At 44.0% G+C, this 18299-nt stretch overlaps 1 protein-coding gene across 2 annotated transcripts; it reads right to left on the reverse strand.

Annotated features, from left to right (window-relative positions):
* Positions 1–2777: 2777 nt before the first annotated feature.
* ZNF212 (zinc finger protein 212) lies at positions 2778–18209 on the reverse strand. 2 transcript variants are annotated; one of them, XM_081799928.1, is made up of 5 exons: positions 18058–18209; positions 8955–9344; positions 8462–8588; positions 6024–6113; positions 2778–4848 (listed from the first exon to the last, which is right to left on the reverse strand). In XM_081799928.1, the coding sequence occupies exons 2-5, from the start codon at positions 9204–9206 to the stop codon at positions 3989–3991; spliced, it is 1329 nt and encodes a 442-aa protein (XP_081656054.1). In that variant the 5' UTR covers positions 9207–9344; positions 18058–18209; the 3' UTR covers positions 2778–3988. The 2 variants fall into 2 exon arrangements, with proteins under 2 accessions (XP_081656054.1, XP_081656053.1); XM_081799927.1 differs by lacking the exon at positions 18058–18209 and having other exon boundaries at positions 8955–10626.
* Positions 18210–18299: the final 90 nt, after the last annotated feature.

Raw genomic sequence — 18299 nt, forward strand, 5'->3', positions numbered from 1 at the left:
GGGCACCTGGGTGGCTCAGTCGTTAAGCGTCTGCCTTCAGCTCAGGTCATGATCCCAGGGTCCTGGGATCGAGCCCCGCATCGGGCTCTCTGCTCAGCGGGGAGCCTGCTTCTCCCTCTCCCACTCTGCCTGCTTGTGTTCCCTCTCTCACTGTCTCTCTCTGTCAAATAAATAAATAAAATCTTTAAAAAAAAAAAAAGAAAATGGAAAGCATGGCTTATTCACTAAAGAGCAAGAAGCCCAACGTGGCAGCAGCACAGATAATTTAGAGAGTGAAAGGTGAAGAAATTCGGAGCAGGTTAGGTTTGTCAAAGTGTAAATTCTATACTAAAAAGCTTGCTCAGGGGCACCTGGGTGGCTCAGTCGTTAAGCGTCTGCCTTCGGCTCAGGTCATGGTCCCAGGGTCCTGGGATCGAGCCCCGCATCAGGCTCCTTGCTCCGCGGGAAGCCTGCTTCTCCCCTCTCCCACTCCCCCTGCTTGTGTTCCCTCTCTCACTGTGTCTGTCAAATAAAATCTTTAAAATAAATATAAATAAAATAAAAAGCTTGCTCTTTACCAGTAGCCAGTCACATCCTTGTAAGTCTTGGAGGAAAGCCCATGTCCAATTCGTATGCCAGGACATTAACTCTGCTAGCAAAAAGGATGTGGTTAAGGGTAGGAGAGCAGTTAGGTTATTGGAGTTTAGGTGGGCAATGATCAGGACCCTACCTATAGGAACAGGAAGCAGCACAAATTAGATGGGCGCCTGGGTGGCTCGGTTGGTTGGGCGACTGCCTTCGGCTCAGGTCATGATCCTGGAGTCCCGGGATCGAGTCCCGCATCGGGCTCCCTGCTCGGCGGGGAGTCTGCTTCTCCCTCTGACCCTCCCCCCTCTCATGTGCTCTCTGTCTCTGTCTCAAATAAATAAATAAAATCTTTAAAAAAAAAAAAAAGAAGCACAAATTAGAGTCACTGATGTTTGGCATTGAATTCTTCCTCATGTGTTGATTTAATCTTTCTAGTTTGATCATCCCTGTCCTTCACATAGCTCCATTTCCTGTTTCCTTCGCAGCACCTAGCAGAGCTGGCTTTTGATGGACAGCTGAAGCAGGCAAGAGGTTGATAGTTTGTTCTCTCTCAAGAAGGTATTTCTGTGTACAGAGACTGACCTGCAAATCTGGTTAAAATCTTGATTCTGGGGCACCTGGGTGGCTCAGGTGGTTAAGCATCTGCCTTCAGCTCAGGTCATGGTCCTGGGGTCGAGCCCCACGTTGGGCTCCCAGCTTGGTGGGGAGTCCGCTTCTTCCCCTGCCTCTCCCCGCTGCTTCTGCTCTCTCTCACTCACACTCTCTCTGCTCTCTCTCGAGTAAAAGCTTTTAAAAAAAAATCAGTGGGTCTGAGTCTGCATTTCCACCAAGCTCCCAAGATATGCCAATGCTGCTGGCACAGGGTCCACACTCTGGGTAACAAGGACTCAGAATCCAGCCTGGACCCAAAGCGCCTGATTGCGGTCAACCAGAAGCAACAGCATCCATGGTCAAGTGCGCGGGATCTGAAGCAAGATGGCCTGGGGTCCCAGCTACCTCCACCTGGTACTTCACCTCTCAGCATGCTTCCCATATCTTATGTGTAAAATGGAGTATAATCATACCCACCACATAGGGTTATGTGAGGATTAAGTTCATTTTAAAAAGAGTGTCTCACACATTGAGTGCTCAGTAATTATTAGCCATTATTACTATGGTCCAATTGCCTAATTCAATTATTCTCCTGCCTCAAGGAAAACAACATTGCCAGAGAACCAGAATCCTACCTTGTATTTCGTTTTTCTCCCCACAATGCAAGACAGACTGGTCACATGATAACACTCAATTGGGGGAGGTGCCTGCGTGGCTCAGTCAGTTGGGCATCCTGCTCTTGGTTTTGGCTCAGGTCGTGAGATGAGCCCTATGTCGGGCTCCACACTCGGCACGGTGTTTGCTTGAGATTCTTTCTCCCTCTTCCTCACGCCTTCCCCCCACACATGCTCTCTAAATACATACATACACACATATATACGTGTACTACTCAATTGGGACGTAAAAATAATCAAGGATGGGGTACAGCGGAATCTATGGTGCAAAAGATTGAGGGTAGGAGACTGTAGAAGGAATTTAGGAGATTAGCTCCTTAGGTTTTCCTACATCTGGTGAAGCCGAACACCTCAGCTGAGCAGGGCGCCTGCCCTATGACTTCCATGTTCAGTTGCTACACCAAGACAACCCATACATTTCAGCGACCCAAGTTTATTTTTATCTATTTATTTTATTAATCCTTTTTATTCCCATATCCCACTCACTGCTCCCACAGGCAACCCTAATGCCTTTAAGGTGTAACTTTGGGTTTCTACATGTTCTCGCCAAATGTTTTGTTTTGCATATGTGCATTTTTAATGTACATAAATAGTACTGACATAGATCTCATTCAATCTCTTGTATTTTCCCACTCAGCATTATATGCTTCTCTAAGCCAATATCCCTAAGTGCTACTCAGTAGTCCCCGGTGCACCTACCATCGCTTTCCTGCTCTATCTTCCCACCATCTCCAACGACCAACACCCAGACTGCCTGCCTGCAGCCCTTGACCACCACACATAGGGTCCCAGGAATACTCTCATACATGCCCTCTGCTCGTCTGTCCTAAATTTAAGTAAAAATGCAGGTCAGGCTGGGACTTCAGGCTTCTGTTACTGCTCCCCGTCAGCCACCTCCTCCACCTTGGTATTCTTGAAAAAGGGAGAAAAATATCCAACATGAGCTTTTTTTTTTGCTAGTAGCAAGTTTTATTCTAAGCAACTGTAAATCATCAAAGGGGACATTCACATAGGACCCAGGAGCCCACTCCCATCTCCCCAAACAACAGTGGGGCAGGCATTCAACACTCCTGAGAAACAAAGCATTTTTGTGCTTTTTCTCCATCCCCTCTGGAACAGTCAATCCCAGAACTAATTTGAAAAATGTGTAATCTACACAATCTCAAGAAACAACTGGTGTAATAAGAACAAACTCCAATACCCACTGGAACAAGTCAGACAACCATAAGTAACAAAGCAGTCTTCTACCCTGGGCGGCGGCAGAACCCAGCGAGGACCACGTTGGAAGAAGAAGAGGATTATGGTGAGAAATCTGGATTCCCAAGCAGCAGCAACACGCTCTCGGCTCCGACACAGCATTCTTCGTTCTCAGCAGGGGTTTTGAGGTCTTCCCACTCCCTTCCTCTTGCTCCTCTGGACTCAGTTAGCCCCATGTGAGCAAGGACCCCCACAAGGAGGAGCTCAGCAATCTGCCCCCGATCTCTGACCTAACTAAGTGTGGATGGGCTAAAAGAGCCCCATAAACAAATCCCTCGTAGAGGGTAGGCCCAGTCCCCATGTTAGGAACAACTTCTACAATGCTGGAAATTTAAAAAAAACAAGTGTCAGACTGTAATTTTTTAAGTCAACTAAAATCTAATTCCAAAAAAGTTTCCTCGGAACAGGGTAAGCAGTCATTTAAATTATTTCTTCGACTTGTTTTTAACAAAGAGACTACAAAAGAAGAGGAAAGACCAGGTTAGGAGTCCCAGAACTCTTCCACATACCTGCTCGCTCCCCTGGCCCAACCCAACCTCATGGGAAGACCTGAAATGCTGGGACAGGACCTGGAACCAGCCACCAGTCCCTGCAGGGTCAGAGAGCCAACCCCAGCCCATGAATATCAGCCCTGATGGGAAAACCAGAGACTTGAAGGTGCCAGAAACAACAAGCTCCACAGCAGGGTAGAGACAGCAGGGAGAGGAGTGGCCCCGGACTCCTCCTCTTCCATAGTTTTCACAGCCTCTGGGCTTGGCCTGGTGCTTGGCCAAGGGAAGGCAAATCTAAGTGACTCTCCTCAGGAAGAAGTCAGTCCCTGACTCTGCACAGTGTCTCTTCGGGGGGACCAATGCCAGCCCCTTCTGCCCCCCACCAAGACGGACAAGGGGCTGGCACCCTTAAAGCAGGCCATTGGGCCTTCCAGGCTCCAGGGCCAGGCCCCGCTCCCGCTGGTGGATCTTCTGGTGCTGCAGAAGGTGCTGCTTCTGGACAAAGCTCTTCTCACACTCTGAGCAGCTGTAGGGCCGTTCACCCGTGTGGATGCGCTGGTGCCGCACCAGATCAGATGGATGGCTGAAGCTCTTGCCACAGTAACCACAGATGAGGGAACTCCGGCTTTTCCTCCAAGGGATGTGGCCAGGCAGAGCAACCAGGCTGTTGGGCGAGAACCTCTCCTGGACACAGTGGCCAGCACTGGGCCCCTCCTGCAAGTGGCAGCGCTGGTGGGTTACCAGGCTCACCCTGCAGCTGAAGCTCCTCATGCACACATCACACTGATGCATCTTTGCCCTCTTGGACTGGGGCTTAAGTTGTGGCCTGGGTCTAAGGCTCTCCTCTGGCTCCGAGGCTGTGTAAGTCCCCCACCCTGAGTGGGTCTGCAGATGTGTAGCTAGCTGCTGCTTATAGTGGAAGCTGATCTCGCACTCGGAACATCCATATGGGCCAGAAGTGTCCCTTTTCAGCTTTAGGCCCTGCCCACATTCCTGACCCAGCTGCACCTGCCTACTAGGTTTCTGCTTTGGGGGGCAGCTCAGAATTCTGCCGCTGCTAGGGTCTCTACTGCCCTCAATGGGATCCTCCAGATTAGTGTCCCCGGGGCCTGAATCCAAGAGGACAGAACCACCCTGACCATCCCAGAGTTCAGTATGCTCTGGGCTCAGGAAAGCCTGCTCTTCAGCAATGCCTGAGAACTCTCCAGGAAGATCTGCAGAGCCTTCCTGAGCGTACTGGATCTCCTGCTTGATCATAACCCCTTCGGCTGCCGAGAAAGAGAAGACCAAAAAAGATCACATTCTAGCACTTGTGGTTTCTTCAGAGCTAAACAAACATCTGTGAATTTCAGAAGAACTCAAATCAAAGCACCCCAGGATAAGGGCATTAGGACACCCTGGAGAAGGAGTCTGGGTTCTAAGACCTGAAAAACTAAACACATATTCAGGTAGAGAAATCTGAATAGATTATTTTTCTAGAACAATGTTATAAATGATAGTTCTCTAAGCTTGTCCATAAATTTGTATTCAATTCCTGTACAAAATGGCAAATTGGGGCGCCTGGGTAGCTCGGATGGTTGGGCATCTGCCTTCTGCTCAGGTCATGATCCCAGGGTCCTGGGATCGAGCCCCGCATCAGGCTCCCTGCTCAGTGGGGAGCCTGCTTCTCCCCCTCCCTCTGCTGCTCCCCCTGCTCATGCTCTCTCTCTGTATCTCATTGTCTTGGATGAATAAATAAAAAAATCTTTAAAAACAAATAGCAAATTATACTATAACTATACTAAAGAGTTTAAAATAATAAATGTGAACAATTAAAAAAAAACCCAACCACCCTTAAGCCTAAAGCTTAAAAATTCACATATCCAGGGCGCCTGGGTGGCTCAGTTGGTTAAGCGACTGCCTCTGGCTCAGGTCATGATCCTGGAGTCCCGGGATTGAGTCCCACATCGGGCTCCCTGCTCAGCAGGGAGTCTGCTTCTCCCTCTGACCCTCCTCCCTCTCATGCTCTCTGTCTCTCATTCGCTCTCTCGCAAATAAATACAATCTAAAAAAAAAAAATTCATATATCCAGCCCCAGTCTTCCTGCACATTCCCCCAATACCTGGCTTATAAATGCTCTGCCTGCCTCTCACCCAGACAACTTCATTCCTAAGATGTGACCAACCCTATCCTCAATCTCCAGCAAGTTTTCACTTAGGCTATTCTACTCTGTACAGTAGCATAGACATGAAATAGGATATGTCACAATACTTAAGGACTCCACAGTGGTAATAAATGAAGACACATATATGTTAGGTGAACTAATGAAAATCATAGAGAAATCTAAAATAAATAATACCAGATGAGGTTGCTGATAATCAGTGTTTGGCAGTTTAGCAGTGGGAAAGCTCATTATAGGCTGCAAGGAGTGGAGAGAGGGATGGAATATTCTGGATCCACTCACCTGGGTGGACATCACCAGGGCCTTCCTCCTCCAAGTCACCCAGCATCCCTGCACCCAATTCCGCTTCTCCTTCTGTCTGGCCAAGGACCTCTGGGTTGGAATAGGCACAGTGTGAGCCCAGGAGACAGTAAAAGCTCACTGCGCACTGGTCAGTTGCCAATGAACAAGGTGACCAATGTCAGAGGGTTGATATTAAAAGTTCCAAAGATTAAAAGGCTACTGTTCTTCCCACTTTCCCGCCAGTGGCAGCTTGGGACAACTAGAAAATTAGAGCCAATTCGAAAAATCTATTCAGTCAGCTGCTGCCTTCAACGCTCCTTCATTAGTCACTGTGGCTCCAGCAGTCAGGCTCCCCAGCCACCACCCTGCCCTCACTTGTACATGGTCTCAAGTGCTGCTTCCTTTCAGCGTATCGAATTTCATCCACACTGACACGCTGCAAGGTGAGGTGTGCACCATTATCCCCAGCTGGGACAGAGAAGGAAACAGCCATTAGCAGAGCACAGAACTCGGCTCAGGTCACACAACCCCCCGACCCTTCTGCTGTTTCCCTCTCTGCTCTAGTCACAGTGGCCTTTTGGGCACTTCTCCATGGACCTCAGTTTTAAAAGATTTTAGGGGGCGCCTGGGTGGCTCAGTAGTTAAGCGTCTGCCTTCGGCTCAGGTCATGATCCCAGGGTCCTGGGATCGAGCCCCGCATCAGGCTCCCTGCTCGGCAGGAAGCCTGCTTCTCCCTCTCCCACTCCCCCTGCTTATGTTCCCTCTCTTGCTGTGTCTCTGTCAAATAAATAAAATCTTTTAAAAAATAAATAAAATAAATAAAAGATTTTGTCGGAGGCGCCTGGGTGGCTCAGTCGGTTGAGTGACTGACTCTTGGTTTTGGCTCAGGTCATGGTCTCAGGGTCGTGGGGTCAAGCCCCACATCAGGCTCTGCGCAGTCTACTTGTCTCTCTCCTTCTGTTCCTCCCCATGATCTCTCTCTCCAATAAATAAATGAATAAAATCTTAAAAAAAAAAAGATTTTGTCTACCAAAATCTACTTACTAATAGCTAATATTTTATATATAAAAATGTGTATCTATTAAGCAGCACTTTTGATTAACACAAAATAGACACTGAGCTCACAGGGACTGAATATAATTCCAACTAAGGCCAAGAAAAATTTTTTGGTTAACCTGGGCTGCCTGCCTTATCTCAGGTAACAAAGGATTTCTTGTCATTTTTTTTTTTGTTTTTTAAAGATTTTATTTATTTATTTGACAGAGAGAGAGAGAGAGACAGCGAGAGAGGGAACACAAGCAGGGGGATTGGGGGAGGGAGAAGCAGGCTTCCCGCAGAGCAGGGAGCCCGATGTGGGGCTCGATCCCAGGGCCCTGAGATCATAACCTGAGCCGAAGGCAGTCGCTTAACAACTGAGCCACCCAGGCGCCCCTCTTGTCAAACAGTTTTAAGTACTGGGACGCCTAGATGGCTCAGTCGGTTAAGCGTCTGCCTTCGGCTCAGGTCATAATCCCAGGGTCCTGGGATCGAGTCCCACATCGAGCTCCTTGCTCAGCGAGGAGCCTGCTTCTCCCTCTGCCTGCCTCTCTCCCTGTTTGTGCTGTCTCTCTCTGACAAATAAATAAATAAAATCTTAAAAAATAATTAATTAAAAAAAAAAACAGTTTTAAGTATTAAAAACACCATAAGGAACCTTGGTCACATTACACTACAATATATGTTACACTATGATGATCACATTTTTTCTATTAGTAAATATTATCAAGAACTATGTGACCACAGAGAATACAAAACACACAACACCAAGACCTTTCCAAAAGTCTTCATGAATTGAGGACCTAAAGACTCCCATTTCTCTTATTTTTCAAATTTTTATTTAAATTCTAGTTAGTTCACATATACTGTAATACTGTTTTCAGGAGTAGAATTTAGTGATTCATCCCTTACATATAACACCCACTGCTCATCACAACAAGTGCCCTCCTTAATGCCCATCACACATCTAGCCCATACTTCCCACCCATCTCCCTCCCTCAACCCTCAGTGTGTTTTCTATCATTAAGAGTCTCTTGGGGCACCTGGGTGGCTCAGTTGTTAAGCGTCTGCCTTCAGCTCAGGTCATGATCCCAGAGTCCTGGGATCGAGCCCCGCATCGGGCTTTCTGCTCAGCGGGGAGCCTGCTCCTCCCTCTCCCACTCCCCCTGCTTGTGTTCCCTCTCTCGCTGTGTCTCTCTCTGTCAAATAAATAAAATCTTTAAAAAAAAAAGAGTCTCTTACGTTTTGTTTCCCCCTCTCTCTTTTTTTTGGAGACTCCCATTTCTCAACCCAACCCAGACCAACAGAGGAGCCAAAGCCAAGTGTAGTCTGAGTCGCACGCTACTTGGCCAGGGATGTAAAGATATCTGAAAGAGAATTCTCAGGGGAAAAGTACTACTTACTCAGAGAGACCAGAGTCTCATAGTTGCTCTTCATCACATTTCTGTAGAGCTCCTTCTGCCAGTCCTCCAGATTTTCCCACTCCTGCTCTGAGAAACAGACTCCATCATTTTCAAATGACCTGGATACCTGAAATCACAAATATCGTACAGTGAGTGCCTCCTGTCTAGCCACGAAAGAAAAGCCAGCAACTTACAATCTTAAATAATAAAGGGGAGGGCTCCCCATTTAGGCTTTTTTTTTTTCCTAAAGAGGTTGCTCACAGGTGACCATATTTTTTTTAAGATTTTTTTTATTTACTTGAGAGCGAGCGAGCGAGCAAGAGCACAAGCAGGGTGAAGGGCAGAGAGAGAAGCAGACTCCCTGCTGAGCAGGGAGCCCAATGTGGGACTTGATCCCGGAACTCGGGATCGTAACTTAAGCTGAAGGCAAATGCTTAATTTAACTGAGCCACCCAGGTGCAGTAGACTAACTCTTAATCCCCAAGGGGACTACCTTGGGAACCTCTCCATTGCTGCCCGGGGGCAGCCTCAGGACCCAGAAGTTGCTGTTTCTCAGCAGGTTCTCCATGTTCTCCAGCCGCCTCTGCAGCAGCCCGTACTCCTGCAGCAGGGTCCCCAGCACGGCCCACTTGCCCTCCAGCTGGTTCCCGAACTCCACGGCCGTCTTCTCGCAGTCGGCCAGCTTCTTCTCGGCTGTCCCCGTCCGCCCCTCCAGGCTCTGTAGCCGGGCGGCCTGGGACTCCATCTTTTTCTCCACGGCCTGAATGGCGGCCACCACGGTCCAGAGTGAGAGCTCCGTGGTCTGCAAATAAGAGCTTTTCTCTGTTGCTTGTGGGGCTGGTGTGGAGGAAGTCAAAGGTGTGGAGCGGCGTTTCCTCCTGTGCTGAATGAAGAATCAGACACAGGGTCAGTCGGTGTCATTTCCAAACATCAAGTAAAGAAAACAATGGGTCCAGTGGGTCCAAGCGTGCTTAGACCTACCTAGTTTCTACCTTTTTTTAAAGCATGCTCTTTTATATTCTGATACTGCAAATTATACACGTACATTATAGTAAGAAAGTACTGAAAAGTAGAAAGAAAAAGTTATGTAAAATACCACCATTCAGAAATATGCTGTCAGAATTTTGGTGTATTTATCTAAGCCTTTTTTTTTTTTTTAATATTTTAACTTATCTGTTTTCCACAAAGTTGAAATCATATTGTACATAATGTCTTATTACCTGCACTTCACACTTGACATATTCTCTAAGACGAACAAAGACACAATTCCTCAGCAGGACCTATAGGGCTCAACTCATTTACCTTTGCACCCAAGCAGCTGGTACAGTGAGTAACACCAACTAAATTCTTTTTTCTTTTTTTTTTTTTTTTTAAAGATTTTATGTATTTGTCAGAGAGAGAAAGAGAGAGCACAAGCAGGGGGAGGGGCAGGCAGAGAGAGCACCAGGCTCCCCACCGAGCAGGGAGCCTACTCGGGACTCGATCCCAGGACCCTAGGATCATGACCTGAGCTGAAGGCAAACACCTAACCGACTGAGCCACTCAGGCGTCCCCAACTAAATCCTTCATAAATGTTTATTGCCGTGATTTGACGAAGCCTACTGACAGTTTCCTTACACAGTTCATCTTTACGATCTGTCCCTAAGGAGGAAAATCACTACAGCTGAAGCTCAACATTACTAAAGCCAACATGTGGGGAGTCTCCCCACCGCTCCCTCTGACCCCAATGTACCACTGCATGTTCATTTCAGTCCTCAAGCCCCAATGCTTCATGTTCTTTTCTATGGCATACACTTTCTTCAAGGCTACTTCTCTACCCGCAAGAATAGACACTGAGAGGGAAGAGCTTTGAAAGCACTGCTAGGGCCAGGACTTAAGTGTCTGGAGAAACGGGACAAAACGAACCCAACTGGCACAGAAATGAACACGTAAGCTTGGCCATGACCTACTCCAGTGACTCAATTCAGTTCATTATCGAACATGTGGGTTTAAAGCTTAAATGTCCCCCCTAAAAAAGATTTAAATAAAAGTTTAATGTAAATTTATCTTTTACATTAAAAACAAATACAAATGAAACAAAACAGAACATCAGACTGTTGGACAGGCTCCTTTCATCCCATGTTCTGCTTTTCACTTTCAGTTGCTCATCTCTAGCTTTTTGGAGCCTCCTCCTGCCTTTCTTTTTTTTAAAGATTTTATTTATTGGAGAGAGAGAATGAGATAGAGCATGAGAGGGGGGAGAGTCAGAGGGAGAAGCAGACTCCCTGCTGAGCAGGGAGCCCGATGTGGGACTCGATCCCGGGACTCCAGGATCATGACCTGAGCCGAAGGCAGTCGCTTAACCAACTGAGCCACCCAGGCGCCCTCCTCCTGCCTTTCTGTGGCCCAGCATTTTGTTGCTTGCTTAGCAAAGGAAGGTGGGTCAGGATCTGAGCACTAAGCAAAAAGCTAAAAAAAGAGATGTTAAATAAAGCTTCTTCTTCTGTTTTGAACTACCTATTGAGATGGAAACAATTCAAATGTCCATCAACTGGTGAATCAATAAACCAAGGTCCATCCATCTGTTATGGGCTGAATTTTATTTCCACAAAAAGATATGTTGAAGTCCCAAGCCCGAGTACCTCGGATTGTGATCTTATCTTGAAGGAAGAATCTTTAGAGGTAATCAAGTTAAATGAGGTCATCAGCTGGGCTCTAATCAAATATGATTTGATGTCCTTATAAAATAGGGGAGAGATCTGGACACAGACAAACGTGCACTTAGGGGAAGACGATGTGAAGACACAGGGAGAAGACAACTACGTGACAACAGAGGCAGAGGTCGGAGTTTTGTTGCCACAAGCCAAGAAAATGTGTGGGGCCATCAGAAGCTATAAAAGAAGCCTGGAACAGATTCTCCGTCGTGGCCCTAAGAAGGTATCTGGCCCTAAGAAGGCATCAAGTCTGTGGACACCGTGATTTCAGACTTCCAGCCTCTAGAACTGTAAGACAGTACACTTCTGGTGTGTAAGCCCCTCAATTTGTAATATTTTGTTACAGCAGCCTTAGGGTACTAATACACCATACAATAAAATACTGTTACATTATTAATGTATTAATAATTAATGTGTTAAGCACACATTAGCAATAAAAAGGGAACAAATTATTGATACACCTAACAATATAGATCTCAAAATGACTATGCTATGTGAAAGAAGCCAGACACAAAATGTCACCTACTCTATTCCATTTACATGACATTCAGGAAAGGCGAAACTATAGGGACATCAGTGGGGGTGCCTGGGTGGCTCAGATGGTTAAGTGTCTGCCTTGGGCTCAGGTCATGCTCCCAGGGTCCTGGGATCAAGCCCCATGTCAGGCTCCCATCTCGGCTGAGAGTGTTTCTGCCTCTCCTCATTTGTGCTCTGTCTCTCTCTCTCAAATGAGTAAATAAAATCTTTAAAACAAACAGATCAGTGGTTACCAGGGGCTGGGGGTGGGGGAAGGAGAGTGAATGCAAAGGAACACTTTCTGGGATGATGGAAATACTCTATATTTTGGTATTATGATGATGGCTGCACATTTATCAAAACTCACTCAACTGTATGCCTGAAGAGTGAATTTTATTGTATGTAAATTATCTCAGTAAGCACGACTTAGAGTATCAAGATAGAAGAAAATGTTAGCTGCCATGAAAAATGCCATAAACTAAACGTAAAAAAACAAACTGGGAGAGGATATTTATAAACAAAGTATGAAATGGAAAGAAAAAAATAACCCTAAATAAAACTGTAAACTGTAAGTAATTATGAGAGCAGAAATGCAAGTGGTCAAGAAGCAGTTAGGAGTGCAAATACAACCCAGGAAAATCACTTTTCACCCACCAGGCTGACACACTTGAACAAGAGGGATAAGGAACTACATTCAGAGGTGAGTAGGATATAAAACTGGCATTTTCATTAACATTCCCGGAAGGAATGAAAAATATTACAAACTTTATGGAAGGAAATTTCATAAAAGTCCCTAACAATCCTTTCACCTAGCAATCCCACTTCCAGAAATCTATCTTATAAAAACAAATGGCACTGGGGTGCTTGGGTGGCTCAGTCGTTGGGCGTCTGCCTTCGGCTCGGGTCGTGGTACTGAGGTCCTGGGATCAAGCCCAACACCGGGCTCCCTGCTCAGCGGGGAGCGTGCTTCTCCCTCTCCTACTCCCCCTGCTTGTGTTCCCTCTCTCGCGGTCTCTGTCAAATAAATAAATAAAATCTTTTTTTTTTTTAATTTTTTAAAGATTTTATTTATTTATTTGACAGAGGGAGACACAGCGAGAGAGGGAACACAAGCGGGGGAGTGGGAGAGGGAGAAGCAGGCTTCCCGCGGAGCAGGGAGCCCGATGCGGGGCTCGATCCCAAGGACCATGGGATCATGACCTGAGCCGAAGGCAGATGCTTAATGACTGAGCCACCCAGGTGCCCCAATAAATAAAATCTTTAAAAAAAAAAAAAAAAGGCATTATTTACTGACATCCATACAAAAATGATTACTGGTAATATTCTTTGGAAAAGTCAAAACTTGGAAATAATCTCGAGGTCTATTCATAAAGGAATAAATTATGGCACAACCAAAAATGACACTATACTACCTTTAAAAATAATGACCTGTATGTATGGTTTGGAAGAGTTTTCATCATACCATGCTGGTTAAAAATCCAACTTTTAGGGAAATATATTTATTATGATCCCACTTTCCTGAAGAAGAGAAAACATATGAGTATATGTTTGTTTCAGCCCACAGAAAGGTCTGGAAAGATATTCACCAAACTAAATTGTTAACATGACTTACCTCAGGGAGATGAGAGGGAGAGATTTTAATCTTTCCTTGTAAACTATTGCTTGTTTGACTTCTTCAATAAACATGTATTTTTTTGTAATTTTTTAACATAAATCCCATATTTAATAGTATCCCTGATGGCAGTGAGAAATACAAAAAGTACACTTACATTCCCCATACTTCTGGATTTTTCTGGGGCAGTCCTGCTTGGATATTCTATCATACTGTCAGATCAAGTATTATACAATGGGCCTGCCACTACAGTCTGAAACCTGTCACCATTAAGTATAAGACATGGTCCCTGTTGCTAAGAAACCTTCAATCTGCTGGAGTAAAATACAAAATAAATAACATTATAAAGTGGTATCTGACTAAGGTGGACTAGATAATATTTAAAGTCCCTTCCAACTCTGAGATACCATGACTTTCTAATACTGAATAGTTAAAAAAGAAAACAAAAACTTGGGGCGCCTGGGTGGCTCAGTCGTTGGGCGTCTGCCTTCGGCTTAGGTCATGATCCCAGGGTCCTGGGATCGAGCCCCGCATCGGGCTCCCTGCTCTGTGGAAGCCTGCTTCTCCCTTTCCCACTCCCCCTGCTTGTGTTCTTGCTCTTGCTATCTCTGTCAAATAAATAAATAAAATCTTTAAAAAAAAAAAAAAAACTTAATACATAAGATGTGTAAGGTAATGGCAACAAATCTCCATTAACTACCACTCAGTTATACAAATATTGCCTCTGAAGTCCTCTGTACAACTCCCTAAAGTAACTACTATCCTGAATTTGATTTTTCACTAGTAACTGTCTTTTTCACATTTTCACCAAATGCTTTTTTCCCAAAACAATACGTGTTCTTCAGTTTTGCCTATCTTAGGACTTTATACAAATAGAATCCTTATTCCACAACTGAGACTATCCTGCTGTTGCAGATGGCTATAATTAATTTTCACTTCTGCATAATATTCTGCTGCGACAATATCACAACTTCCTTTTCCATTCCATTATTATGTCCCCATCTTTGACATTACAAGTAGAGTTACAACAGGACTGTGCACGGCTCCTAGTAGACATGGGCAAGTTTCCTGAGGGTATAGTCCTAGGAAGGAATTGTTGGCTAACAGGGTATATACACAACTTGAACTTCAGTAAATAATGCCAAATGTTTTCTAAGTGGTTGTATGAATTTCACTCCTGTCAGAAATATGTATTCTGGATGTTTCCCAACTATGTCAACACTTGCTACTGTAAGACTAAAATTTGGTCCCTCCAGGAGGTCTGAAATATGTCATCATGGTTTCCATCTATACTTTCCTTGATTACTAATAAGGGTAAGCATCTTTTAAATATTTACTGGCCATTCAAATACCTTCAGTGAACTACCTGCTCAAGTCTTTTATCCGTTTATCTTTTGGGTTATCTGACTTTCTATCTCAGAATTTCTCTGAAAATTCTGGATACTAATCTTTATCCATGCTATACGTGTTGCAAACATTTTCTCCTTATTTGTGCCTCATTTTTAAAATTCACTGTATTATCTTGTAATAAAAAAATTAATGCAGTTGAGTTTCATCAGAATTCTTTTATGGTTTGGGCGCCTGGGTGGCTCAGATGGTTAAGCGTCTGCCTTCGGCTCAGGTCATGATCTCAGGGTCCTGGGATCGAGTCCCGCATCGGGTTCCCTGCTCAGTGCAGAGCCTGCTTCTCCCTCTCCCTCTGCCACTCCCTCTGCTGTGCTCTTCTGTCTATCTCTCTGTCAAAATAAATAAATAAAATCTTTTAAAAAAAAAGAATTCTTTTATGGTTTGAACTTCTGTGTCAGGTGTAAAAAAAAATATCGATATCCCACAATATTGTCTTCTAAACACTCATAGTTTTGTTTTCACATTTGAGTAACTCAACTAGAACTGATATTTGTGTGTGGTGCAGGGCTCAATTTTTATACAGGAAATCAATAGACCTAATATTATATGATGAAAAATCCATCGATATACCCAAAGATTTATAATGCTATCTCTGTCATGAATCAAATTTTCATACATAGCAATTTGTCTCTGGCATCTCTAGTCTTGTTCTGTAGGGTATTTTTCATATTGCCTTACCAATATTATAGTTTTAACAACCACAGCTTTTTAAAAAATAATTACTGATATTTGGTAAGACAAGTCCCACTTCCTTGTTTTATAGGATTATCTTGACTATACTGGACATTGATATTCTTTACACACTTGAAAGGTCTCACAGGGGCACCTGGGTGGCTCTGTCTTCGGCTCAAGTCATGATCCCAGGATCCTGGGATCAAGCCCCACTCAAGCTCCCTGCTCAACAGGGAAGCCTGCTTCTCCCTCTCCCTCTGCTCCCCTCCCCCCTCCCACGTATGCATGTGTGCAGTCTCTCTCAAATAAATAAAACCTCTTTAAAAAAAGAAGTCTCAAAAATGTCTTTAGAGATTTTGTCTGTATCAAATCCATAGATAAATGTATCCATACAGTTTGCCACTCCTTTTTCAAGGTATTTTTAATAACTTTCAATATTTTAACATATTCCCTAGGTACCTGTTCCAACCACTGATCACTACACAACAAATAATCCCAATATTTAGTGGCTTAAGACAACAACATCTACTTTGCTCATGAATCTGCAATTCAAGAAGGGTTTGTAAGGAACAGTTTGTCTCTGCTCCATTCCATGTCAAGTGGAACAAATCATAGGCAGGCAGGCTCTGGAAAACACCTGAAAAATCCCAAGCCACATGGAGAAAGCACGCGGAGATACTCAGTTTAACAGCCCTACCTACTGTCCCAGCCTACAGTGAACTGCCAGAACACACTTTCATTCCTAAAAGGGCTCTTTTGGGGGCGCCTGGGTGGCTCAGTCGTTAAGTGACTGCCTTCGGCTCGGGTCATGATCCCGGGGTCCTGGGATCGAGCCCCACATTGGGCTCCCTGCTCAGCGGGAAGCCTGCTTCTCCCTCTCCCACTGCTTGTGTTCCCTCTCTCTCGCTGTCTTTCTCTGTCAAATAAATAAAATCTTTTAAAAAATTTTAAAAATTAAAGGCTCTTTCGCTCTCTTCATTTTTTCTTCATTAATCTCTCTATATAGGCATACCTCAGAAACATTGCAAATCTGGTTCCAGAACACCACAATAAAGCAAATATCATAATAAAGCATGTAAAATGAATTTTTTGGTTTCCCAGGGCATATAAATGTACTATAGCTTATTAAGTGAGCAATAGCATTGTATCTAAAAAAAAGTACATACTTTAATTTAAAAATACTTTATTGCAAGAAAGAAAAGGCTAACCATCATCTGAGTTTTTAGCAAGCATAATTACTGATTACAGAACACCATAACAAATATAATAATAATGAAAAAGTTTAAAATACTGTGAGAATTACCAAATTGTGACAAAGAGACACAAAATGAGCAAATACTGTTGGGAAAATGGCAGCTGAGAGACTTGACACAGGGTTGCCACAAACCTTCAATTTGTGGGGGGAAAAAAAAGAAACGAAACCACAGCATCTACGAAGTGCAATAAAGCAAAGCTCAATAAACTGAGGCATGCCTATACGTTGATATTATGTTTTTTGTTGTTTTTTTTTTTTTTTGATATTATGTTTTGACAAGATATATGGATTAAAGAAATCTCTATCTGTGCTGTCCAAAAGCCCACTAGAAACACATGGCTATTTAAATCTAAATTAGGGCGCCTGGGTGGCTCAGTTGGTTAAGCGACTGCTTTCAGCTCAGGTCATGATCCCGGGGTCCTGGGATCGAGTCCCGCATTGGGCTCCCTGCTCTGCGGGGAGCCTGCTTCTCCCTCTCCCACTCCCCCTGCTTGTGTTCTCTCTCTCGCTGTGTCTCTCTCTGTCAAATAAATAAATAAAATCTTTAAAAAAAAAAAAATCTAAATTAATTAAAACTGAATCAAAAATTCAGTTCTTCAGCCATACTACCTACATTTCAAGTACTTAATAGCCATATATTTCTAGTGACTATATTGAACAGTGCAAAGCAGATTATTTCCATAATCTCAGAAAGTTCTATCGGATGCACTACACCCTAATTTTTTTTTTCTGCTTGCTAAAAGCTTAAGGTTTTGTTAGTCTTCTACCATGCCAGTTTTCCTTGTAGTTGTCAGTTTGTTTTATATATTTTGAGGCTATATAATTACATGTAAAATATTAGAATATCAAGCTGATAAACTGAGTCTTACCATTACAAAAATAGTAGTAGCCTCGATCTCTAGCAATATTAATACAGTTGAACCAATTTTCTTTTGATTAGTCGGGTATGTTTCCATATCTTTTATGTTCAACCATTTCTGTAGTTTTGTCTTTTGTATCTCTTACAAACCATATGACAACTTTCTGCTTTTTAACTAAAACATTTCCTCCATTTACATTTATTGTAACTGTTGATCTATTTTTCTTGATTTTTTGCCTTTTTGGTGCTCGTCTTTCTTGCCTTCCTTTAGGTGATTTTTTTTCTTATTCTACTACTTCCTCTTCTAACTTGTAAGTTTTACAGCCCATTTCTAGTCTTTTAGCAAGTATCCTAGATATTACGGGAAGTATACTTACAAAGACCTTTAAACAAATGAATTCTGATCTCTTCCTAACCTTTACACCAATGCTGCCATGTATTTTAATTTGCCTTGGTTTTTAACCTCACAAAAGATCATTACTGTTTCATTCAGTCAATATTTGTTCAGATTTACCCATTTCCATGGATCATCATACTTGCTTACATTTTCAGACTTTACATTTGGGATAATTTTCCTTTTACCTGGTATATCCTTTACATTTTCCAGCTGCTAGGTGGCTCAGTCAGTTAAGCCACTGACTCTTGATTTCGGCTCTGGTCATGATCTCAGGGTCATGAGCTGGAGCCCGGCTTCCGGCTCCCTAATGGGCATGGAGCCTGCTTAAGATTTTCTCTCTCCCTCTGCCCCTCCCCCCACCCCACCCCACCCCCGCTCTCTCAAAAAAAGAAAGGATTCTCTCTCCCTCTGCCCGCCACCCCCCCCC

The sequence above is a fragment of the Leptonychotes weddellii genome, chromosome 12 (assembly GCF_054177405.1).
Source record: "Leptonychotes weddellii isolate Sample4059 chromosome 12, ASM5417740v2, whole genome shotgun sequence".
Classification (NCBI taxonomy): domain Eukaryota; kingdom Metazoa; phylum Chordata; class Mammalia; order Carnivora; family Phocidae; genus Leptonychotes; species Leptonychotes weddellii.

Coding starts and splice junctions, on each gene's coding strand:
- ZNF212 (XM_081799928.1), bottom strand. CDS start 9,206: ATGGAGTCCCAGGCCGCCCGGCTACAGAGCCTGGAGGGGCGGACGGGG. Junction 8,589..8,954: donor GCAATGGAGAGGTTCCCAAG/GTAGTCCCCTTG, acceptor TTGTGATTTCAG/GTATCCAGGTCATTTGAAAA. Junction 4,849..6,023: donor CCCTGGTGATGTCCACCCAG/GTGAGTGGATCC, acceptor CTTTCTCGGCAG/CCGAAGGGGTTATGATCAAG.